Genomic DNA, 26,005 nt, shown 5'->3' on the forward strand with positions numbered 1-26,005 from the left:
ATGTTCTAAGAAGGTTCAATGATAGGGTTACATGGTAGGACAATGCTAATGGTCAAGGTCAGTAAATCCCAAGGACAATGTTAATGTTCTGGGACAGGAGTTCAAATACCAGCACTGCAGGCATTAGTATAGCGGGGATTGAAAACTTTAGTTTGTTGAACTCTGTCCTCTCTTCGGTCTGTCTTTAAAGCAGTTCATTCTAAGCAAGCACCCACTCACTCAGCTCCCTGATCTCTCCTTCCATGACGCCATATTACACTTTGATAGATCATACCATATTGGGAAGCACACAGGGCCCGGTCACTCTATGAAAAGGGGCTATGTAAATGCAAGTTTTTGTGTGTAACATGCTGAGGCAATGAGCCTGTAAGTCATGAGAGTTTCCAACAACTCTGTTCCATGGCCACAAAACACCTGAAAGGAAAGAATTCCTGAATCTGTGATATCTTTTTTTATTGGAAAGTAGAGGACATTTATACAAATATATGATGAGTAAATAGTGACACAGACGAAAGACTGAACTCAGCACGATTCCTGGTACACAACTGTGAGGGTCGAGCACTAGATTCTGCAGACAGCCACAGCACAAAGATCACAAACCCACCCCGGGACACAGTTAGAGACAGCCAAAAATATCAGCAGCTGGATCCCTTCTGAAGACAGCAGCCTGGAACACTTTCCACGTGGAGAGGGCACCTCCTCCTACAGCCTGGGATCATCCTGTGCCTGTATTCTGGCACTGTCTGCTCAGCACCTTGCTATTTGAATGTGAATGGCGACTCACTGACAGTCCCCATCACCCCACCAGTGCCATTCCTTTATAAGGAGCTCGCGGCCCTGGGCTGATCTCAGCAAACAGAGTCTGGACTCTCACAGTCTAGACTCTCGCAGCCTGCAGTTTCACTGTCTGGGACTCACGTAGTTTGGGACTCTCCCGGTCTGGACTCAGGTAGAGGTCTGCTTTGTGGCTGTTCAGATTGTCCCCTTCTGAAATGCAGCATGGTTGCTACCTTTCACTGAAGCTCTCGGAGAACCTGACAGAGCTGACTGGATATGTGTGCATCAGAGGATTGACTGATGGGTGACTGTCTCAGTATGTGAGGGGGTTCCCTGAGTAACTGTCCATTCCCAGTATGGGACGACTCCAGGGTAAGGAATGATAAGCTCGATCCTGCACACCAAACACTCAGCAGTACCCCCAGTACTCCCCTTCACAGCACAGTCACTCCTGTAGCTGGGAGTCATGTGATTCCTTTTGATTCATCACAACACTCCCCAACTCTCCACCCCGGCCTTGAGACACACTTCCACTCGGATCTGGTAGATCCCATCAGTTGATTAATCTCTTCTAGATCCAGTTCCGGTTCAGGTCCACACTGAGGAATAATGAGTAGTCGGAGGACAGGTTTCAGATCACAGGTCTCAAGGAGATATTATCTGACCTTAAAGTGACAAGCAGAGAGACAGAACGAGAGAGAGAGAGAGACAGAAAGAGAGAGATTGAGAGAGACACAGAGAAGAGGAGGAGAGAAAGATAGAGAAAGAGAGACAGAGAGAATGAGACAGTAATAGAGAGAGGGTGAGAGAGACACAGAGGCAGAGAGACAGTGCACGAGAGAGAGACAGAGAGACAGAGGAAGCGACACAGCAAGGGAAAAACTGTGAGATTGAGAGAAATACAAAGAGGGAGAGAGAGTAATCAGGCCTGAATAACTGTAATGAAGGTCATGTTGTTGATGCAGAAGATTAAGCTGGTCGCACATAGTTCCCAGGGAATGTTCCGAAATTGTTGGTCCGGCGAGATGTACCTGCAAGGTAGAGACAGAATGACCAAGCGAAGAAGATCAAGGCTACACCTTGAATCTGCTGTGTTACACAGCTCAAAAACTCCGAATGCGAAGGTTTTCTTGAGGCTGATATGTGAGAGCACAGGACTTACCTACAAACCAGCCATCATCACATTTCTCCATCACATCGACAAGGTCACCTTCCATCAGTTCCAGTTCATCGGCATTCACTGGACGGTAGTTATACAGTGCCCGGTACCTGCGACACAGAGACAATTTCAGTCACATGGTATCAGCTGACCAACTCTTCTCCCCAAGAAATCCCACGCCATTTCCTCCTTCCTCAGAGAGCTATCACTCTGTCGACATCTTCAGACCAGGCTATCTGTATTACTCCTGAGGACAGACTGGAGAATAATGGACCGTCTCGGAATGCAATCTGGCTCTTTCCTCTGAGACACAGTGGGATTGGATTTTCAACCCCATCAACACCTCGACCACCGATCCTGATCTTCCCAGGTATGATACCTGAGTGATTCCCTCCAATACCATCGGATCCCATCCCTAAAAGTGGAGTGAACGAGTTAGGGTTACTCACGGACTCCAGCTTTCACCAATTCCAGTTCTGGTATTTTCTGTCTGGAATCCAACAAGCTTCATAGGAGTCCTGTGAGATTGCAGTCTGGGGTCAGAGGACACCTGAAATGATCCAATCAGCAGAGGAGAAAGAGTTGAGTTTGAGAAGCAGCAGGGTCAATGGTGCCCTGACCTCACCTGTGTGCCCATGGGAAGTGGGCACAGCGTGTTTGTACCCAACTAAGGACAAATCGATCATGAGAGAGAGAGAGAGAGAGAGAGACTCGATGCACTCCCTGTGAAACCACATCCGGCCACTCTGAGCTAACCTTCTTCAGCAGTCTGACTTCTTCTTGCACACTTTGCAAAGTCAAAGGTCACATGACATCAGGTTATCATCCAACAGGTTTATTTGAAATCACAACCTTTCAGAGTGCTGCTCCTTTGATAGGCACATTATGCACTTTTACATTCCCATGGCCAGCAGACACAGCCTGGTGTTCCCATACTGTTTCTGGGTCAGAATAGGACCCCCAGTGGGGCTGCTCTCCATGTGCTTAACGTAACTTAATGGGTGCAATCTGGGAAGTGTGGCCCAAGGTGGTTTCTGATCAGAAGCATGGATTCTGCGCTGCCTGTCATTCTGGTCTCTTGGAGGAATCTGATTGACAGATTCAGAGACTGGGAGAAGCTGCAGCTTCTTCTGGCTGTTCTGATCTCAGTCCAGAGCAGGGAGGACACAGGTCGGGCTCTGAAGTTGTGGAACTCAATGCTGAATCCGAGAGGTTGTAAAGTACTTCAGTGGCAAATGAGGTGCTGTTCCTCCAGCTTATGTTGTGTTTCATGGGAATTTTGCAGTAGACCCAGAACAGAAAATTTAGTACAAGAACAAGTTGGTTGATTCAAATGGCAAGCAGCTCACATGTCAGAGCTATTCCTACGGACAGAGCAGATGTGTTTTGCAAAGTAATTACCCTGTCTGCATTTGGTCTTGCCAATGTAGAGAAGACCGCATTGTGAGCAGTGATTTAGAATACTGGATTTGGCCAGAGGACCTGTTTCTACACTGCAGGGATGCTATGATTCTAAGCACAAGGAAATCACTGCTTTACTGGAAAGTGTGCTTCAGTTCCTGGACAGTGAGCAAGGAGAAGTGGAATGTTAGGCCTTCTGTGATTTCTAGGGAAAGTGCCTTGAAAAGGATGAGGACGTGTGGGAAGTGACAATGGAATTTACCAGGGTGTCACAGAGAGAATGGTCCCTCCGGAACGCGGAAAAGGGAGGGAATGGGAAGATGCGTTTGGTGGTGTCAACCTGCTGGAGGTGGCAGCAATGGCAGAGGTTGACTCTTTGATTTGTGGATACTGGCAGTACTGGCATGATACCCTATCATGTTCTGGGAAGGAGGGGAAAGAGTGAGGGCAGAAGTGCAGAAAATGGTTGAGGGCCCTATCAGTTATAGTGGGAGGGAATTCTTGGCTGAGGGAAGAGACAGACATGTTGGAGTGCCCCTGTGGAAGGAGGGATTATTGGAACAGACATGATGGAGATAAGACAACCTGGGAGAATGGAATAGAGTCCTTACAGGAAACAGGACGTGAGGAAGGATATTGAAGGTACATGGCAAGTCACTGGGTTTGTGGCCAGCCTATCCCCAGAAATGGAAATACAGAAGTCAAGGAAGGGATGAGTCAGAGCCAGACCAAGCGAAGATGAGTGAAGGAAGCAAATTGGAAGCAAAATTGATTATTCTTTTCAATTCTGGACAAGCAGCATCATTGATGTACAGGAGAAACAGGTGGGGTGGGGACCCAGATAGGATTGGAACAAGGAATCTTCTGGACCCACAAAGAGACAGACATAACCGGGAACCATGTGGGCACCCATGGCTACATGTTCAACTTGGAGAAAGCGAGATCAGGTAAAGGAGATGCTGTTCACAGTCAGAATGAGCTCAAGCAGGTGAAGGAGGGTGGTTTCGGATGGAGACTGTTGAGCCTCTATTTGAAGAAGAAGCAAAGAGCTTTCAGACTGTCCTGATGGAGGGGGATTGGGGTGAAAGGATTGTGCAGGAGATGGATAGAACCAGTGGAACCGCTGCAAAGTGTCAGAAAAAAAATCACAAATGTAACTGGGGAGAGGCTGGACAAGGAGGGAAAAGTCAAGTCAAGATAAGAAATGAAGGTCAATGGGACAGGAACAGGCTGAAAGGCCATGTCAGCAAGGGTAGTCCAGTTTGTGGATTTGGAAAATAATATGGTGGAAATGTGTCAATAGATAATAGGTGCAGGAGTAGGCCATTCAGCCCTTCGAGCCTGTACCGCCATTCAATATGATCATGGCTGATCATTCCTAATCAGTATCCTGTTCCTGCCTTATCTCCATAGCCCTTGATTCCACTATCCTTGAGAGCTCTATCCAACTCTTTCTCAAATGAATCCAGAGACTGGGCCTCCACTGCCCTCTGGGGCAGAGCATTCCACACACCCACCACTCTCTGGGTGAAGAAGTTTCTCCTCATCTCTGTCCTAAATGGCCTACCCCATCAGTCCAGATTCCTCCCCAGAAAGGAAAGTGTTTGTCCCCTCTCTGAAATAGGAAATTATTTGGAAGCTCCTTGAACTGCAATTGCTGCTTTTCATGAAACTTTCCAGAATGGATTCAACTCCATTTTGTACATTCCTTCTCAGAGTGCGGGTATTGCTGCCAGCTGAACATCCTGAATTGTCCCAAGATGGTGCACAGGGTGTTATTGTAAATTCATTAGCTTTTCTTCTGTGGCACATGGGCAAACAATGCTCTGATTTAATTATTCTTATTTTTGTTTTCATATTTGTCCACAGCTTTGTCCCTCCCTGTGTCAGCCATCTCCTTTAGCACCACAAGCACTCCTCGAACCTTGGCTTCTTGTGCAATCCAAAACTGAATCACACCACCATTGGTGACTGTGCCTTCAGTTCCCTCAGCCTCAAGCTCTGGGATTCTCTCCCTGCAACTCTCCACTTTGCTTTCCATCCTTAAAACCCTCCTTCAGGCTCACCCCTTCGACTGAGGGTTTAGTCATCCGTCCCTCATATATCCTTGAGTGGCTCACTCTTGTATTTTATTCTAGAATGCTCCTTGGGACATTTTGCAACATGAAGGATTTATATCAACTGTGATCAAGATCCATAAATATATCATCGACTTTTGGAAATTTTGTTTCTAAAGTGGAGAAATGATGTGTAGCTTTAAGTTTGACTTGTATGTCTATATTGTGTATATTAAGAAGGGGAGACATGGTTTCACTTCACACTTGTTATGCTAAGGGTGTTGGAATGTCTAAAGTTTATTGACATGTACATTTATGTGAGGATTTACAAACTTGATACAGCCTGAGTTGAATACCAGTACATGAGGGAAAAAAATGTCGAGATAAATAATCTGCTCTTATCTAGTGACAAGAGTCCAGCATCTAGATTAGAGTGGTGCTGGAAAAGCACAGCAGTTCAGGCAGCATCTGAGAAGCAGTAAAATCGACCTTTCGGGCAAAAGCCCTTCATCAGGGATTGATGAAGGGCTTTTGCCTGAAACGTCGATTTTACTGCTCCTCAGATGCTGCCTGAACTGCTGTGCTTTTCCAGCACCACTTTCATATAGACTCTGGTTTCCAGCATTTGCAGTCATTGTTTTTATTAAGAGTCCAGCATCACAGAACGACAGAATAATCTTGGTCAGGCAGTCTGGAGGTTCAGTCAAAGCAAAAAAGTGGCTTTTGTTTCGCAGTCTCCATCAAAGTCAGGGGCTGGGACAAACTCCTGAATGTTTTAAGAGAAAAGAAAATCTAGAAACAGAAAACTGCTGAAGCTAAGGGTATGGAAGATCCATGGGTTTGTTCTGAATGTGCATAGAAGATATTAAAAAGAAAGTTCCGGAAACAATACTCCAAAGGAACAAGGAATATTAAAGTGAAGAGAGGGTAACCCTACACTGCAGTTTGAGTATTCTGTTAGATTGCTATTCACTGCAAAAATTTGAAAATTTATTCCTGATATTTATAATAAGACATTTCAAATAGTTCTTGTATAATGTAATTAAGTTGGTATTTTCTTTTACATTTACAAATAATGAACTTTCTGTCCTTTTGTTAAAGTACATTGGCAGCCTCTTGTGAAGACATTCAGTGATTGCAAACAAAAAGCAAAAATATAGTTTAGAATCTATCCAACCAAATCTCATTCTGGGATCCAATTTATCCAACGTGGCATCCATTAGGGTGACAACACAAATCAAGTTGTTTGCAATCGCTTACCTGGGAGGTCTGCACTGGTTGCTTAGTGGAGGATACAGTCGCCATAGTTCCTGTGCCTACCGCTGGTTGAGGCGGTGGTGACGACAGCTGCCAGGAGAGAGGGTCAACGGGACTGCCTCCGTGCTGACTGGTTGGCAAAGCTGGCATTGCATGCTGATTGGTGTTCGATGCTACAACTGCCTGCTGTCTGCTGGTTGGCATTGGTACAGAATAGTGATTGGCTGGTTGTCTGGTCAATGAATCTGATCCCTCCATTTTTGTGGAGACTGGTGAGCTGGGGGAATAATACTGGGTTGGTAGAGTTGAAGAAGTATTGGGGTAATGCTGAGTTTGGGCGATGGATGGGTTGGTGGAGTAATGCTGGGTTACAGGGGTGTGGCGTTGCTGGGTTGGCAGAGTTAGTGAAGTGTTCAGATATTGCTGGCTTATGAGAGTGGGGGAGGTTTTCAGGTATTGTTGGGTTGGCAGAGTTGATGAGCTGTAGGTGTATTGTTGCATTTTAGGGGTAGGGTTGGGGGATGTTTTCAGATATTGCTGGGTTGGTACAATTGGTGAGCTGTTGGGGAATTGTAGGGTTTTTGGGGTAGTGTTGGGGGAGGTTTGCAGGTATTGCTGGGTTGGAACAACTGGTGAGCTGTTGGGGAATTGTTGGGTTTTTGGGGTAGTGTTGGGGGAGGTTTGCAGGTATTGCTGGGTTGGAACAACTGGTGAGCTGTTGGGGAATTGTTGGGTTTTTGGGGTAGTGTTGGGGGAGGTTTGCAGGTATTGCTGGGTTGGTACAACTGGTGAGCTGTTGGGGAATTGTTGGGTTTTTGGGGTAGTGTTGGGGGAGGTTTGCAGGTATTGCTGCGTTGGTGAAGTATCACCATGAGATAGGGTTGAAGGGCTCGGTGAAACATTGCAGTGTTGCTGCATTGGAAAAGTTGATGGACTATGGGGGGACTGCTGACTTTGGGAGACTGGAACTGAGCCAACGGCACTCTTGACTTTTGGACTTTTCACCACTTGTACGTAATTGGCCGGAAAGATTCCTTGTCGGTTGGTGCCTGTTATTCTTCCTTCGAACCAATTGTCATCGACTCTTCGTATCAATGAGATTGTTTCACCCTGATACACAAACAAACAATCAGCTGAGGGGTTCTGGACTGGGGTGAAATATCGCCTGACTCCAACCCAAACTCCTCTGATTTGCTGCACACTTCCTCATCCACACTTCTGTGACCTCCAGAGCTGACTGTGAAGTGGATGGTCTCATGCATCCTAACCTCAGTAAACCTTATCTCATCCAGAACTGTACTGTCCTGAATTTGATCACCTGGAGAGGCTCTCTGTTAAGCAATCCCTCCATTTCAAAATTCTCATTCTTGATTTCACACCTTTCAATATCTCTGGAATTTCCTTTACGTCTACAACTTTCAAAAGTCTCAATGCTTTATTAAGTGTGGCCTTTTACACATTCTCAGTTTCCATCATTCTATCCTTGGCACCATGTTTTCAGCTGCCTGGATCCTAAGCTCCGGAATTTCTTCCCTCAGCCTCTTTGCACCTCTAAATCTCACTTTGCCTTTAATATATTCCTTAAAGTTGAAACTTTATTGCTGGAACAGCACAGCAGGTCAGGCAGCATCCAGGGAACAGGAGATTCGACGAACACTTGCGCCCACACCTCCCCCCTCACTTCTCTCCAAGGCCCCAAAGGAAACTTCCATATCCGCCACAGATTCACCTGCACCTCCACCCACATCATCTACTGCATCCGCTGCAGCCGGTGTGGCCTCCTCTATATTGGGGAGACAGGCCGCCTACTTGCGGAGCGATTCAGAGAGCACCTCTGGGCCACCCGGACGAACCAACCCAACCAACCTGTAGCACAGCATTTCAACTCCCCCTCCCACTCCACCGAGGATATGCAGGTCATTGGACTCATCCACCGCCAAACCACAACAACCCGACGGTCGGAGGAGGAGCGTCTTATCTTCCGACTGGGAACCCTCCAACCGCAGGGGATGAACTTGGACTTCACCAGTTTCTTCATCCCCCCTCCCCCCACCTTGTCTCAGCCGGATCCCTCCAGCCCGGCACCGCCTTCCTGACCTGCAGTCTTCTTCTTGACCTCTCCGCCTCCATCCTACTCCGACCTATCACCCTCACCTTGACCTCTTTCCACCTATCACATTTCCAACGCCCCTCCTCCAAGTCCCTCCTCCCTACCTTTTATCTTCTCCTGCTGAACACTCTCTGCTCATTCCTGAAGAAGGGCCTGTGCCCGAAACGTCGAATCTCCTGTTCCCTGGATGCTGCCTGACCTGCTGTGCTGTTCCAGCAATAAAGTTTCAACTTTGATCTCCAGCATCTGCAGACCTCACTTTCTCCTCGAATATATTCCTTAAAACCAACCAGTTCAATTAAACTGTTACACATCTGTCTCAACACCTGCTGATGTGACTTGGTAACAAAACCTTTCCTCGATAACTGCTCCTGGGAAGTGCCTTCGGTAGTTTTACAAAATTAAAGGTGCAATATACATTTGCTGTCATAACTGTTGATCATTCTACAAGATGCTGCGATTACTCACATCCAGGAACATGGACATCCTCAAACCAGAATTAACTTCTATCTTCAGAAACCAGGATTATCTGTTTGATACCTTTAAATTTATGAAAAGAGCTGAAAGGATAGATGTGGAGAAGATGTTTTCACTTGTAGAGAGAAGGAGACTCAGGACAGAAATAGAAGTCAGAAAACAATCTAATGGGGGAATAGAATCGGATGTAGGAGATTAAATGTACTCTTATGGAGCAGAGACACCAGGAGGGATTGCTTGGGCTGAATATGCTGTCCATATTCATGATATCTGGATAAGGCAAGCATTCTGCTAACACTCTTTTAAATTGCTGACACCACCTCAACCATGATTCCTGCACATGGATCACTCTCTCATTTTGGTCACTGCCCAGGCTCAAACTGCAGTTGGCAACTCAACTTTCTGCACTTGTCTAACTTTCCACTCACCCAAGTTTCTCACTGAGCTCTGCACATCTGCATCAATTCCTTTCCACTGCAGCACTCATAGGGCACTCAGAATTTTCTCCTTGTCCTTGGCTCACTCCCACTCTGAACAAGGCTCACTGTCTGTGGCGGCCTTCTGTCTCCTAAAGTGATGGTTTCCCTGTGATAGTCAGCTTTGTGTTTGGCTCACATTAGCACAGAAATCTCTGGGATATTTGCTGCAGAAGATGACAGTGGGTGTGACTCACAAGCTCTGTTTCTCAGGGCCCTCTTCTCAGCCAGCTGAGCTTTCTGCTTCTGTTCACCTTTCCACCATCTCCCAGTTGGCAGTGTTAATGTCCTTGCTTGCAGGTGTCCTCGATCCAGAGATATGGGTGCCAGGATGGTGTGGCCCAATGGTCAGCTCACTATGTGGAAGATCATTGAGTGTACAGCTCGCCTTCATTCAATGAATGTGGCCCAGCCAATACAGACTTGTTGGCTTCGCAATGAGTTGGTAAGCTTGTCTGACCAAGACATGCCAGAGATATCTGAGACAGAGAAGGTGGAAATAGCTCAGCCTTTTCGCCTACCTAACATATGGTTCTCAGGCCTCACTATGTAGAAGAGCTTGCAGAGGTTAGGGTTTGGTCCACTCACAGTGTGATGTTCTTGATCAAGATGCTGTTGGTACACACTCTGTTACTCAGTTCAGATACAGCACTGCAGCTTTTGTGTTGCCTGTGTTGATTTCAGCATCAAGTGATAGATGAGTGAGACCTGCAACGCCGAAGTCGATGAAGTCATACTCAGTGTTGATAAATGGCAGGGTAGCAACATCCTGGATGATGGCATTGTCTTCCTGATGTTGATGGTTAAAATAGACCATTTCCATGTAAGAGAGTTTGTGTGTTTGCGCTGAAAATGTTCCTCAGTGCAAAATGTTCATGTGGGATCAGTGGCATTAAGCAGCTCTCAGATAAGAATTTGGTGTACTTTTGCCTTGGATCTCAGGCAAGCACAGCTTTCTGTCAGTTCTGTATCATTAAGGAGACATTCTCTGTTGATGAGCTGAAGGCCTGTGACAGCAGCAAAGAGAATAATATGCTGAGGAAAGTGTTCTGATGTTGTCCGAATATGAGCTGGCCTTATCCACCATACTGTTATCAGTCGAGGAGGTCACAGTGAGGTGTTTAACAGGCAGCAAATATTTTCCAGCTATTCACATGTTTGCATGCCTTCGTGAGATTGATGAAGGCATTATCTCCTTTGTTCAGAGCTTTTCTTTTGCAGTTGTAGGACTGAGATGATCACAACAATTGTAGATCATACCATTACTTAGGATGAGGGTTGGATATGTCTTACCAGGACCTGCAGTCTGACAAGGGTAATTTGAGCAACTACTTTTCCCGTGATGTGCAGCAGGAGGGAGAGATGTTGATAGCTGTTGCAATTGGCTGCAGCCACCCTTGTTCTTGGGCAGGATCACAATCTTTTCATCACACATTTCTTACCGCACTGGCCTCTACTTCTTGTAGAGGCTGGGAAGTTAGTGCAGATGCTGCAGGATTGCTGGTTTCCCCTGATTGAGAAGCTCTGATGGTGCAGCATCAGCTGCTCTACCGTAGCTTTGATATCCATCGTGACAAGCAGGCTCTCTATGATGTCTGGAGCTTCCTCCGTGACAGTTTTCTCCCCACAGTATAACAAAGGTACTGTTGGAGTCCAAACGAGAGTCCCTGTACAGACTGGGTCAGTAAGACAATACAGTCACTGGGAATATTGTCAAAAATCTGGTGAATTGCAGGGAATGCACAACTGCTCCAACACTCACTGAACCTGAAACTGCTCGATTGTAACTTCCTGCTGCCTGAACCAGTTCACAATCCCTGTGCAAATCTCCACATTCCCACAAGATGGCGCTGACACTCAGGCCGGGGAGCCTAGAGTGAAGGAGAGAGTGAAAGTGTGAGGCAGAGACAGAGAGACAGAGACAGCGAAAGAAATATTATATCAGAATTTGAGCATGATACAGCGCGAGAGGAGGACATTCATCGATTCATGCCTGTGCAAGCTCTGCTGTCTGTCCCCTGACCCATTTTCCTATGAACACTGATTTTGCACCCTCATTTGAAGGTTGTCATGTTCCAAATAATCTGGATTTACTTTTGTTAAATTAAAACTTTACAGACACACACCTTGCGAAAAGAGAGCTCCACACTTAAATTTCCCTTGAAGTTAAATATGGCAACAGCTTCTCCATACTCCAGGATTTGGATGGGTGGGTTCTTGATTGGTGTTGGTCTCTCAGTGTCAGGAATAAACTGAAATAGGAAAGCAAGAGATGAAATATCAGTCAGTTCACAGTAGAGAATCGAGTCAACATGGGGAAAAGGCAGGAGATTGGCAGTCACTAATGCTGTAACGATTCTGTGAGCCCACTGAGGCTGGGATTGCAGTGAAATGTCACAGACCCCTCGTCGCCTGATACTGCTCTGTTAGGGGAGGCAATGTCCTAATTGTATTATCACTAGAATATTGTTGAGGGCAGCACGGTGGCCCAGTGGCACTGCTGCCTCACAGCGCCAGGGACCCAGGTTCAATTCCAGCCTCAAGTAACTGTCTGTGTGGAGTTTGCACGTTCTCCCCATGTCTGTGTGGGTTTCTCTGTCCTTCGAGCAACGAACCAGTGATTTAGTGCATTTTGCAGTCCTCCCAGAAATGGGTGAGTTTTTATCCTTGTGTGAGAGAGGAAAATCATACCAGAACATATTACCTCAACATAAGATGTTGGGAAGATCCCGAGCCTCCCATAGTGCTCCCCTTTCAGCCAGTTCTGGTCGAGCACTTTATGGATGTAAACAACGTCTCCCTTCTGAAGAGTAAGTTCCCTGGAGAGCCAACCATATAAATCATATCAAAGCAATGGTCAAAGGTTGTAGGATGCCCATAATTCAAAGAGAAATGACTGCAACACAAGACACCAAGCAGCCAATGTCCAGTTCTATCATCGAAGACAAAAAAGGTTTCTTGGAGCAGCTGCCCAAGGGCATGACAGCAACATCTGTAGAGAGTGGGATTTTCAGAAAGAGAGAACAAACTTACTCAGGCACTTAACTCCCACTCTTCTGAATCCTAACAATTTATCCACATTGGATACAGTTGGATAGACCTCATGTGCCTTCCCAGTAACTGATTGAGTCCTCAGTTACAGACTGGCCAGCAGAATCTATTCAACCACAAGGGTTTCCAGAATTCAATCACTGAATCCACATATGAGAAAGTGAGGGAGTCACTGGCTACTGAAATTCCCCCTGCTCTGACTCACGGGACCAAAACCAGCTTTAATATTGGTTTGTGCCAACTGGGCACAGCCTCTTCTGCAGATGGACTAGTTCCAGCTTTCACTGGGTCTCAGGCCCACCTGACTTTATCATGTTCAGTCATATCTCAATCTCACTGGTTCTGGCACACTCAACTTACTTTGCAGATTCAGCCTGGAAGTCAAACTTGGCCCGTGCTGCCTTCATCTGTGAAGATAATAAGAAGGGTTAGGAGGAGAGAAGAGTCTGTGGGGGTTAAGCTCCCAGCCTGGTTCCCAATAGAAACAAACTGATTCAATTCAGTTTTTTCTGTTCTTTATTCTTTATAGGATTCGTGTTTCATTGCCTAGGGCAGCGTTTATTGTCCACCTGTAATTGTCCAGAGGCCAGTTAAGACACATTGCCGTGAGTCTGGAGTCATGTGCAGGACAGGCAAGGGTAAGGATGCCTGATTTCCTTCCCTTCAGGACAGTGGTGAACCAGATAAGTTCTCTGACAATTGACAAAGCTCCAGTGGTGGTCACCATTAGCCAGATTTTCAATTCCAAATGTATTCACTGAATTCACATTCAAACAGACACAGAATAAAATTTGCTCTAGCCTTTTATACTGACTGTAAATCTCCCTATACGTGCATTGTCCCCATCAACTACTCTCACGAGAGGTAGAACGTATAGCTTCCTTTACTTTATTAAACTGAATGTGAAGTTCTCTCTACTCTTTTAAAGATCCCTGAACAGTGGCCGCAGCTAACATGTCCACAACAGGGTTAGATCCAGAACAAAGCTCCCTCTTCATTCTTCTGATCTTTCAGAGTACTTGGGATTTTTTTAACCATCTGAGAATTGATGATCCGAAGAGCAAGATTGTAGACAGGGCAGCACTCTCTCGGTCTTGTCCTAATGTCGAGTGGCAATCTGGCTTTTAGGCTGAAGGCTGTGCAGTGGTATAGGAATAGTCTGATTTGGAAATACTGTCTTCTGCTGCCAGTTTGTTTCCTGTGTGTGACCTTCCATACTTATGGAAGGCTGCACACCTGTTCAGTTCACAGGGAATATTGTTTTCTTTTGTTGTATTTCCCCAAAGAGCACTGGGGAAAGTTTCATGGCTATTCAACCGACCACCGTGACACAGGACCATAATTCACCTTCCTGACTGGCTGCGCCTGGAGCTAAAAATTGTTTGCGCCTCATTATTCTCTCTCATGACTACTCTCTGAGCGATGAGATTTGAGGACTATGTTTGGGATTAAATAACACGAAATACTGCACTGAGTGACCTTCAACCTGTTGTTGCTACCCAGCCCAGTCTCTGAGCTTACCTTTCGCGTTTCGGAGATGTGTGGCCCATCTGTCAGGTTGTCTTGTCTCCCATCAGGACTGTTCCCATTATTCACACAGCTCCGAGGACCTACAAAGAAAGAGAATGGAAAGGCTAGCACTTCCATCGCACCCTTTCACCATCGCAGAATATCCCAAACTGTTTTACAGCCACTGATCAACTTCGTGATGTGGAGCCATGGTTGTCACATCCGAAACAGAGCAAACGCTTTGCTTTATCAGCTGACCTCAGACATGGCATCTCTGAAAGTGCAGCACTCTGACAGAACGACACAGGGCCTGTCAGTCTGCGCTGTGTACCCTGGGGCCAAATATTTATCCCTCAACAACATTTCATAAAGGAGTTATTTGGTTCTTGTTGTTGTATAATTGGATGGATATGACAAGATTAATCTGAGCTCAGCCACAGCTCTGCTGACTCTGCAGTACAACCACAAACCAAGAGGTGCAGTGTTATGCAGGTTGGGCACACAGCAAATGGAGTCTGGCCTGGTCTCTTCATGGAGATTCACGCGTCTTATTTAGTTCTTGTTAATCATTGTTCATGTCCCAGAGTTAATGTAACCTGTACATAATCACTGTGATGTTATTGTCTAAGACAAGTCTTACAAGACTTGTTTCTAGTCCATCCTTCACCACAGACTGCTTGAAAGCTCCTCACAAGAATAAGTGGACTGATGGCAGCATTCTTCCCCAACTGGCCTTTCTCATCACTACTCGAACACTGGTCCTGCTGCTGTACGTGGGAGCTGGTTGAGGGTAAACCTGCAGCTTTGCTTCCTACATAACCAAGCTTCAAACATGAGTAAACTGGCTGCAAGCTGGTTTGGAACATCTTGACGGTCTGACTGGCGCTAGTGAAATGCAACTCCTTTCTTCTCACCTCCTGAAGATGCTGGGTGATCTCTGGTGCCAGTGTCTCCATGGAGGCTCTGGTTGCCAGGCAACTCGCTGCATTGACCACTGGGTTGGAGATTGACGGACGACTGTTCCCACCTGGGAGGTGTGCTCATTACACTGGAGCAAGAAGAGAAAAGTGTAAAGTGTTATACAGTTCACTCAGGGTAGTAAAACCCAGCCTGGAAACCCTCTCTTCAATCTACACTCAAAGGGGAGTCCCGACTCATGGCAACTGATCAAACATTGACAAGCCGAATAAAACAAAGAACGTTGCTCCAAACTCCACTGACAAATTATTTTCAGAAACTAAAATGACAACAGTCACACCCGATAACAAACAAACAGGAATCAGAGAGTACAAAATGACATAGGGAAAAGTGTGGAAACAGAGGCAGAACAACGTGTCCTTGAAACAGTGTGCTGGAAATATCCAGCAGGTCAGGCAATGTCTGTGCGAGGGAGACAAAGTTAATGATTCCAATTGTATAGGACTCCAACTGCTGAACATTTTGTCCTTGTTCAGGCTGGGCACTATCGTTGTGAATGAGCAAAACGTCCTCGTAAATAAATTCAACATCCACTTACAGTGCAGAGATTAAACTTGTACACAGCCTCCAACTGTGGTCTCGTGGTACCAGGCTTTGCAGAGATTTACAACTTTTTGTCCACTTTGAAAGTCTTGCCTCTGGCTGGAAATCTGTGACCAGACCAGGTCTTTGCCTGGAGGACTGCTCCAAATAAACCCCCAAATCCCTCTGCTCCCACACGGCTCGCAGATTGACAGATAACACCAGCATCAGCTGTCATTAGACTGCATTTATTCTTCAGAGCCCAATATTGTCAGGCCACTCTCGTTTCTAAAGAGCTATTCATTAACAAGACAGAGCCAACCATGCCTGCAAAGCTGTTCTGTATATTAATCACGTTGTCCGACACAGCAACAGCTATCTCCTGCATATTAATGAGTCTCTCCTGCATATTAATAAGTCTGTCTGCATTCCATTGAGTGACCTGCATGTTTCTTACTAAATTATGCACAATTCTTTCTTTCTCCAACTTGATCGCTGAAATTCTTTCTCAGTCTGCCCCTCCCTTTCTCTCTCCCTCCATTGAACACTGTCTGCCTCTCCCACTAATGCTTGTTCAATAACAGTTTGCATTCATCATTGCTTCTCAAATGGGTGGGTAGTAATTCAAAAACAGACCCCACCCAGTCAAATCCAGTTTTACCCAGTGATTCAGAGCCTCTACTAATAGGTGGTAACAGGCATCAAGTGGTGTGGCTAAGCTGATCAAATAGGCCTTCTCTGGAAGAAAAGCTGTCTTTGGGTTACAATGGATGTCTGATGGGAACAAGGATCAGACAGAAAACATGTTTCTTCCAGAAGATGTAAACCACAGGCTCAATTCCATGTTGGTATTGTGTCTTCCTTGCCCTACCTTAATTTCCGACCATATTTGGAATAATCTGATGCCAGTGGAGAAAAGAACCCCATTTGTGTTCAAACCTCATGTCACATCAGGGAGACCCAGTGAGGACAGTCCATTTCTTCCCAGCTCAATCTTGTTGATGCCTAGGCCCTCAATCCAACAAGGTGAACCTCCAATCTGGTTGAGTGAGATTCAGTACAGGCAATCAGGAAGTGACTGTTGTCTTATAATAACCAAGCCACTCAACGGCTGCAGATGTGACACCTGCCCAGATTGAGCCCGTTTGTGACTGCAGCCCCACACCAACATAGTCTAACTGCCCTCTAAAGTGCTCCAACGTAACATAGGATAAGATAAAGCTGATTGAAAGGCCCCCAACAGCACTGTTTCAAGGGACAGGATCATTCAAAGTTTGTGCGATGATTTGTAGCTCGGGTGCTCATTGTTGTGGTTCTGTTTGCCGAGCTGGGAATTTGTGTTGCAGACGTTTCGTCCCCTGTCTAGGTGATATCCTCAGTGCTTGGGAGGTTCCTGTGAAGCGCTTCTGTGATGTTTCCTCCGGCATTTATAGTGATTTGTATCTGCCGCTTCCGGTTGTCAGTTCCAGCTGTCCGTTGCAGTGGTCAGTATATTGGGTCCAGGTCGATCTGCTTATTGATTGAATCTGTGGATGAGTGCCATGCCTCTAGGAATTCCCTGGCTGTTCTCTATTTGGCTTGTCCTATAATAGTAGTGTTGTCCCAGTCGACCTCATGTTGCTTGTCATCTGAGTGTGTGGCTACTAAGGATAGCTGGTCGTGTCGTTTCGTGGCTAGTTGGTGTTCTTGGATACGGTTTGTTAGCTGTCTTCCTGTTTGTCCTATGTAGTGTTTCGTGCAGTCCTTGCATGGGATTCCTGAAGAAGGGCCTGTGCCCGAAACGTCGAATCTCCTGTTCCCTGGATGCTGCCTGACCTGCTGTGCTGTTCCAGCAATAAAGTTTCAACTTTGATCTCCAGCATCTGCAGACCTCACTTTCTCCTTGCATGGGATTTTGAACACTACATTGGTTTTGCTCATGCTGGGTATCGGGTCCTTCATCCTGGTGAGTTGTTGTCTGAGAGTGGCTGTTGGTTTGTGTGCTGTTATGAGTCCTAGTGGTCGCAGTAGTCTGGATGTCAGTTCAGAAATGTTTTTGATGTATAGTAGTGTAGCTAGTCCTTTGGGTTGTGGCATGACCTCATTCTGTTGTCTTTCCCTTAGGCATCTGTTGATGAAATTGCTGGGGTATCTGTTTTTGGCGAATACATTGTATAGGTGTTCTTCTTCCTCTTTTTGCAGTTCTGGTGTACTGCAGTGTGTTGTGGCCCTTTTGAACAGTGTCTTTTGTGTGTGTTGGGGTGGTTGCTTTCGTAGTTTAGGACTTGGTCTGTGTGTGTGGCTTTCCTGTATACCTTTGTGGTGAATTCTCCGTTCGCTGTTCCCTGTACCATCACATCTAGGAATGGGAGTTGGTTGTCCTTTTCTTCCTCTCGAGTGAATCGGATTCCTGTGAGTGTGGCGTTGATGATCCGGTGTGTGTTCTCTATTTCTGTGTTTTTAATGATTACAAAGATATCATCTACATATCTGACCCAGACATTGGGTTGAATTTGCGGTAAGACTGTTTGTTCTAACCTTTGCATTACTGCTTCTGCTATGAGTCCAGAGATGGGTGAACCCATGGGTGTGCCGTTGATTTGTTCATATATTTGGTTGTTGAATGTGAAGTGTGTTGTGAGGCACAGGACCAGTAGTTTGAGTATGCAGTCTTTGTTGATAGGTTCACCATCCTGTTGTCTGTTCTGTATGTCTAGCAGGTTGGCTATTGTTTCTCTGGTTAGGGTTTCGTCGATAGAGGTGAACAGTGCCATTACATCGAATGAGACCATGGTTTCTTCCTTGTCTATGTGTATATTTCTGATGATGCCCAAGAATTCCTGTGTTGACTGTATAGAGTGTCTGGATCCGCTGATCAGGTGTTTCAGTTTCTGCTGTAGTTCTTTAGCCAGTTTGTGTGATCGTGTCCCTGGTAGTGTTAGTATGGGTCTGAGTGGGATGTTTGGTTTGTGCACTTTAGGTAGTGCATAGAATCTGGGGGTGTTGTTGCTTTCAGGTTTCATTCTCTGTAGGTCAAACCTGGTTATCTGTCCGAATTCCTAGAGGCATGGCACTCATCCACAGATTCAATCAATAAGCAGATCGACCTGGACCCAATATACCGACCACTGCAACGGACAGCTGGAACTGACAACCGGAAGCAGCAGGTACAAATCACTATAAATGCCGGAGGAAACATCATAGAAGCGCTTCACAGGAGGCTCCCAAGCACTGAGGATGTCACCTAGACAGGGGACGAAACATCTGCAACACAAATTCCCAGCTCGGCGAACAGGACAGGATCATGTTATATCACACTTCTGCATTAGATAGTAGTACATATAACATCACACAGATGCTCTTGACAGTGATGTTCAGGTGAAAGAATGAGAAAAGGCCTTCTGTTCTGGCCTTATCGTGGAAATGCTGAATGATGTTTGAAAACCTGATACAGTTATACAACACAGCAGCAGAAGCTAAGGCTTAGGGTTGGAGTCAAAGAAGTACAACAGGAGTTTTGAATGAAGGTCAGTGAGGTTTCAGAACATGACTCAGAACAAGGTCATGCTACAGTGGGGGAACAGGCTGGAAGGAACTTGCTGTGTTTGCCTCAGCACACAGAGGTTGCTAGTCTGTCTCCTGGATACATAGTGGATGTCCATACTCTGCTCCACCCAGATATAATTCATTGTAAACAACAAATTACTGTAGATGCTGAAATCTGCATTGAAAACAACAAATGCTTGAGATCACAGGATCCATGGAAAGAGAGCAAACTAATGTTTTCAGTCGAGATGACTCTTCATCAGAGCTGAACTCTGTAACCGTAACTCTCACGCCGGGTCACACTGTTGAATATTAACACAGGGTCTTGGCCCGCTGTTGGGGGGACAATGGAGGAAGCTCTTTCTGATGCAATGCCCACTCCTGATAGGTGCAGCTAGTCTGTATTCATTCACTCTCACTGTGCCCTCATGAACAACCAACTGGCAGCTTCCAAAACGGCCACGACAGGAGACCCTGACAAGACTAACTACAGACTTTGAGCTATTTTTAGCTTGATAAACTATCCATTTAGCAACAAGATTAAGTTTGCACTGAACCCCTGCAAAGGTGTCTGCAGAATAATTACTTTGTAAATTAGGAGCTGAGGAGGCAACTTGAATGTTATCTGAACTCTTGTCTGGACATTTTTACAAAACTGTTTGCAATGCTATAGAAATAGCAGCATGAGGAGGCCATTCAGTCCATTAATCCTGCTCTCCCATTCAATATTATCACAGGGCCAGGAGTTGGCCATTCAGTTCTTTGAACCTGTTCCACCATCAACAGGATCCTGCTGATCTGTGGCCTGACTCTGTGTACCTGTCTTTGACCCATATCCCTTAATACCTTTATTCATCTCAGATTTAAAATTAACAAATGATCCAGCATGGGCTGTCATTTATGAAGGAGCTTTCCAAGCGCCTACCGCCCTTTGTGTACAGAACCGTTTCTTCACATCTCTCCTGAACAGTCTGGCCCTCATTCTCAGAATATGCCTCTTCTTCCTAGAATCCCTCACCAATCTTGAAGACTTTGATCAGATTACTCCTTAACTTTCCACATTCGAGAGAAAACAGGTCTAATTTATGTATACTCTCTTCATAATGTAACCCTTGAAGTCCAGGTGTCATTACGATCATAAGACACAGGAACAGAAATGAGGCCACTCGGCCCATTGATAAGTTTCTCAATCCCATTCTCCCGCTTTCTTCAGGTAACCCTTGATCCCCTTGACAATCAAGAACCCATCTATCTCTGTCTAAAATATACTCAATGACTCAGCCTCCACAGCCTTCTGTGGCAGTGAATTCCATAGATTTCCCACTCTCTGGCGAAAGAGGTTTCTGCTCATCTCTGTTCCCTTTACTCTGAGGCCATACCCTCGGTCCGAGTAAACCTATGATGTACTCCCTCCATCGCCAAGAGATGGGGTGTAAAGTGTGGTGCCCAGATCTCCTCACAGCACTCCAAGTCAGGTCTAACCAGGGTTTTTTTTTATTAGATTACTTACAGTGTGGAAACAGGCCTTTCAGCCCAACAAGTCCACACTGACTTTCCGAAGAACAAACCACCTACACCCATTCCCGTACATTTATCCCTTCACTGAACACCATGGGCAATTTAGCCTGCACATTTTTGGACTGTGGGAGGAAACTGGAGCACCCGGGGAAAACCCACACAGACACTGGGAAAATGGGAGAATGTGCAAACTCCACACAGACAGTTGCCTGAGGCGGGAATTGAACCCAGGTCTCTGGCACTGTGAGGCAGTAGTGCTAACCACTGTGCCACCGTGTCAGCCACTATCAACAGCTTAACTTTCTGCATCCTTGTACTTCAATACTCTCGATATAAAGGCCAGCATTATTTTCCAGAACTGTTCATTGCATTTTGAAGATCAATGCACCTGAACCACCAACAGTCATCGAGGTGGAGTGTCATACAGCATAAAAATAGATTCTTTACTCCAACCAGTCCACACCAACTATGTTTCCAAACCAAATTAGTCCCACTTGCCTACGTCTGGCCCCTTTCTTATTCATGTACTTATCTTTGGATATTCATTACATATAACCTCACACCTCCTGGAAAGCATTCCAATCTATCCGTTACCTGTCCAGAATGGATAATCTCATGCTTTCTGACAATGAAATCCGTCAGCCACAGTTTTGCTCATTCACCCAGTCTATCACTATCTCTTTGTGTTTGTTGGTTTTCTGTATACGCAGCTTTGTAGTTCTCCGTTGTCTGTTCTTTCGACTGTGACGTCCAGGATGCGAGTTTGTTGTCGCTTTCTTCCTCCTTGGTGAACTTTATGCCTGTGAGGGTGTTGGTGATGTATACAGAAAACTGACAAACACTGACCAAAAACTTAACTACACCAGCAACCATCCCAACACACACAAACGAAGCTGTATCAGAACACTATTCCAACGAGCCACATCACATGGCAGCACAGACGAATTTCAGAAAACAGAGAGAACCAACTATACAATGTATTCAAGAAGAACGGATACTCAAAAAATACGGTCCGCAGATTCCTCAAGAACAAACCACGACAAGCAGACTAAACACAGCCAGAAACCCTAACCACCTTACCATACATCAAAGAAGTTTCAGAAATGACAGCCAGACTACTAAGACCCCTTGGAATCCTAGTAGCACACAAACCCACCAACACTTTCAAACAAAAACTGACAAACTTAAAAGACCCAGTACATCCCATGGACAAAACCAACGTCGTCTACAAAATTCCATGCAAGGACTGCCAGAAACACTATGTAGGACAAACAGGAAGAAAGTTAGCCACCAGGATACACAAACACCAGCTAGCCACAAAAAGATACGACCCTCTCTCCCTCGTAGCCCTACACACGGAGGAAAAAGAACACCATTTCGACTGGGGCAACACATCTATCCTGGGACAGGCTAAGCAAAGACATGCCAGAGAATTCCTAGAGGCCTGGCACTCCAACCACAACGCCATAAACAAACACATAGATCTAGATACCATCTATCAACCTCTTAGAAAAGGAACAGGAAATGACATCACCACAAATCCCAGGAACCCCATCCAGGAGAAAGATATAATTAGAAAGCAGGAGACAACAGCTTCGCTTCACTTGGAGGTCGCCACTGATGATGTTATTTAGCCAGGTAATGAAATGTCTGGATATCAAACCTACAGCTCAGCGAGCAAACTTACACCCTAAATATTCATATATCCCACACACCCTCACTGTAACACATTCATATACCCCACACCCCCTCATTTTAACACTCTGAAATACCCCACACCCCTTACTGTGACACACTGATATACCCCACACCCTTCACTGTAACACATTCATATATCCCACACCCTCACTGTAACAGACTCATATATCCCACACTCTTCACTGTTACATTCTGAAATACCCCACACCCCTCACTGTAACACACTCATATACCCTACACCTCCTACTGCAAACACACTCATATATCCCACACCTCTCATTGTAACATACTGATATACCCCACACACACATATATTCCACACCTATCACTGTAACACTCTGATATATCCCACACCCTTCACTGTAACACACTGATATATCCCACACCCCTCAATCTAACACTTAGTCATACACTCAAGTTAAAGCAGATACGTAGTGTCACACAGTCTTTCTGTTGACCTGTTTTAGAACAACGTGTACTGTGGTTTCTGGTAAACCTAGTAGGCACTTTAATCTCAGGAAGTGGCTGGAAGAATTCCACCCGAAATACTGTCAATTACCAGTGATCCCCAGGTGTCGACTGACCTTATTTCCGTACCTACCCTGCCTTTCTGTGTCCACAGCTAACCAGTTCACACTCACCTGACACTAGCAGGCTGCCCTTGAAACTGCCGTCTTCCCGAGCTTTCCTGAAAGAAAGCAGACGGAGAAGTGTTGAAAGACCAAAGTCCGGAACTCAGAAGGAGACAGAGTGGAATGATCGGAATGGGGAATTCTTGGAAGCTGTCAGTTACTAACAGTTAGTCAACAAGTCAACACTGGGTCCTAAACTCCACCTGATATCATCCTTGGGTAGAAAAGCTGCCAGCAAATCAAACAATGTGTCTATATCTCACCCCGTCTGTCACTGTCCCTGTCACTGTCCTAGGAGGTTTGACGGGGGTGAGCAATACCTTGCCACTGAAGTAAGTGAGGATAGTTGTACAGCTGTTGTGTGGAATAGAGGGACAGGAATCTTTTGGCAGAGATGGTGTGAGGGCTCCGAATGCTGAGGGGACAGGGGGAAATTGAACAGGCATTTTGCCCAATTCACTGAAGGAATAAAACTGTTTTTATGAGGCACTTACAAAGTGATAGAGATTCTCATCAAACCTCTGAAGGTGCTTCACGGGAACAATACCAGACAAGAATTGATAGTGAGGCAGAGAGATAGGGCAGGTGACCATGGTTCAAGATGTGTAGGTTTTCTGCTGTGCCTGAAGGAGAGGAGAGGAGAAGAAAGAGAGGCTGGAGAGGTCAGGAAGTAGTTCCAAAGGTGAGGCTCCAGGCTGAAGGCATACTGTTGTCTCAGGGAGTAAGGGTTTGAAAGGATTAATACTGAGGAGTGTCTTACACCTCACCCAGCTTGGTGGAATTGAGGGCAAAACAGCTTCTGCTTTGGAAGGAGTGAGAGGGAACAGCTCTGTACCAATGCCTATCATGTCAACGTAACTGCTGCTAGGAGGAATGAGTAGCCTCTTATTAACCACAAGAACCTGTTCTCATGAGAAAAGGTGCAGAAGAAATTTTACAAGGATGTTGCTGAGCCTGGAAGGTCTGAGTGAAAAGGAGAGGCTGGCTGGACTGGGGAATTTTTTTGTGAACTTCAGAAGCTGAGGGGTGACCTTGCAGAGGTTTATAAAATCAGGAGGAGCATAGATAAGGAGAACATCCATAATCTTTTTCCAAGGGTATGTGAGTCCAAAACCAGAGATATAGGTTTGAAGTGAGAGAGGCGAGATTTAAAAGGAACATGAGGGGCAATTTTTTCACACACAGGACAGTGCCTGTGCAGAATGAGCTGCCAGAGGAAGTGGTAAAGATGGGTACAATTAGAATATTTAAAATACATTTGGACAGGTACACGGATAAGTAAAGTTTAGAGGGATATGAACCAAATACAGGCAAGTGGGACAAGTTCAGTTTAGTATGCCTGGTCAGCATGGTCGAGTTGTACTGAAGGGTCTGTTTCCATGTTCTATGGCCTCACTGGAGCACAATGCATCAAGCAGGCCAGAGAGATTTGATGCAGAGAAAGAGCCTGCCCCCATGGTGAGGGATAGATCTGCTATAACTGCACATACAATACGTGTGTTAATCTCCATAAATCTATCATGGATGGAATGATTTACGTCAGGGAAGCATCGATTTGAGGAGTTCTGAGATCACAATAGAGTTCTGGATTTAGAACATCGGAAGCGATGCAGTGACTTGAAAATTGGCATGAAAATGTTGCTGCACGGCAGACAGCCTGTGACAGTCAGTGAGTTGAGAGAGTGAGGGCTGACCAGTTGTCAGTGTGAGTTGGGGTCCTGACTGGACGGTTCAGTATGAGCTGAAGTTTCTGCAGGGACAATGACCAGATGCCAGCGAGGAGTGTTTTGTGAGACAGAAAATGGATGAGCTGAAATCATGTTCAGGACCCAGTGCCAAGTTACTTGTTGTCTCAGGGATGTATGAGCAGGGAGATCTGTACCTGGCACTTCCCGCCTCTCTTTGCCAGCCGCAGCTTTAGGTTCTGTAGATCAGAATCCAACTCAGCTTCCAACTGGCTTAGCTCTTTCTCGAGTGAAGTCTGTAACAAATAAACAAGAATCATTCCCTGACACAAAGCCACAATGTACCTTCAGTGCACAGACAGTCCTGTCTCTTTGCAACCCTTCTGCCTCTCCATTAATTGGCTTTACATCTGGGACTGGATTTCCCTCACTCTTGCTGAGATCTCCCCAGCCATCTCTCTCCATTTATCATTCTCATTTGTTTTGCTGGAAAAATAGTCACTCTCTATTCAGCCCCTTCATCCAAATCGGTGAGTTTGATTGTAGAAGGTTGAGGTCTCTTCACTGATCCCTGTGGCACTCTAACAGTTCAGGTTTGCCAACCCAAACATGATCCATTCACCTTAGATCTCAGTTTCCCTCTTGTGAACTGATCTTCTATCTAACAAGATATGTCATCCATTTCATCATGAGCTGTTATTTTGTGTAGAAACTTCTGACAGGGCATTTCTCTACCTCTATCTCACTCTGAAGGAGAAAGTGAGGATTGCAGATGCTGTAGATCAGAGTCAAAATGTGTGGTGCTGGAAAGCCTCAGCCAGTCAGGCAGCATCCGAGGAGCAGGAGAGTCGGCTTTCTGAGCATAAGCTCCCATTCCTAATGAAAACTCTCCTGCTCCTCGGATGCTTCCTGACTGTCTGAGGCTTTCCAGCACCACACATTTTGACTCTATCTTGCTCCATCTTCCTGACCCTCTCATTTTATCTCTTTCATGCAAGTTGTTCCTTTCTTTCTCTACTTGCTTTTCTTTTTTGTAACTCAATCTGTACCACCATTTGTCTTTAACTCTTGCTCTATCTCTCCCTTCATATCTCTGTGCCATTTTCTATCTGTTAAGAGAATATTCTGACTCCTGCTGCAGTATGTGGGTTTGGATTTCAAGACTTCTTCTTT

General features: G+C 45.7%; 1 protein-coding gene across 7 annotated transcripts in view; it reads right to left on the reverse strand.

Moving 5' to 3' along the window:
- Positions 1–436: 436 nt before the first annotated feature.
- The window catches only part of sorbs3 (sorbin and SH3 domain containing 3), a 48,714-nt gene continuing 23,145 nt past the window's right edge, over positions 437–26,005 (reverse strand). For 6 of the 7 annotated variants that reach the window (XM_087984225.1, XM_087984226.1, XM_087984227.1 and 3 more), the window contains 11 exons: positions 25,030–25,128; positions 23,157–23,203; positions 15,189–15,322; positions 14,287–14,375; positions 13,126–13,172; positions 12,419–12,533; positions 11,841–11,966; positions 6,655–7,761; positions 2,386–2,486; positions 1,940–2,046; positions 437–1,808 (listed from right to left, as the gene is read on the reverse strand). In XM_087984225.1, the coding sequence (XP_087840351.1) occupies positions 1,747–1,808; positions 1,940–2,046; positions 2,386–2,486; positions 6,655–7,761; positions 11,841–11,966; positions 12,419–12,533; positions 13,126–13,172; positions 14,287–14,375; positions 15,189–15,322; positions 23,157–23,203; positions 25,030–25,128 (2,034 nt within the window). In that variant the 3' untranslated portion in view covers positions 437–1,746. The remainder of the gene's footprint in view (positions 1,809–1,939; positions 2,047–2,385; positions 2,487–6,654; positions 7,762–11,840; positions 11,967–12,418; positions 12,534–13,125; positions 13,173–14,286; positions 14,376–15,188; positions 15,323–23,156; positions 23,204–25,029; positions 25,129–26,005) is intronic. The other variant, XM_043681156.2, reaches the window with a different exon arrangement.

Source organism: Chiloscyllium plagiosum, unplaced genomic scaffold (assembly GCF_037043375.1).
Source record: "Chiloscyllium plagiosum isolate Xiang-an unplaced genomic scaffold, Cpla_swu_hap1 HiC_scaffold_48, whole genome shotgun sequence".
Taxonomy (NCBI): domain Eukaryota; kingdom Metazoa; phylum Chordata; class Chondrichthyes; order Orectolobiformes; family Hemiscylliidae; genus Chiloscyllium; species Chiloscyllium plagiosum.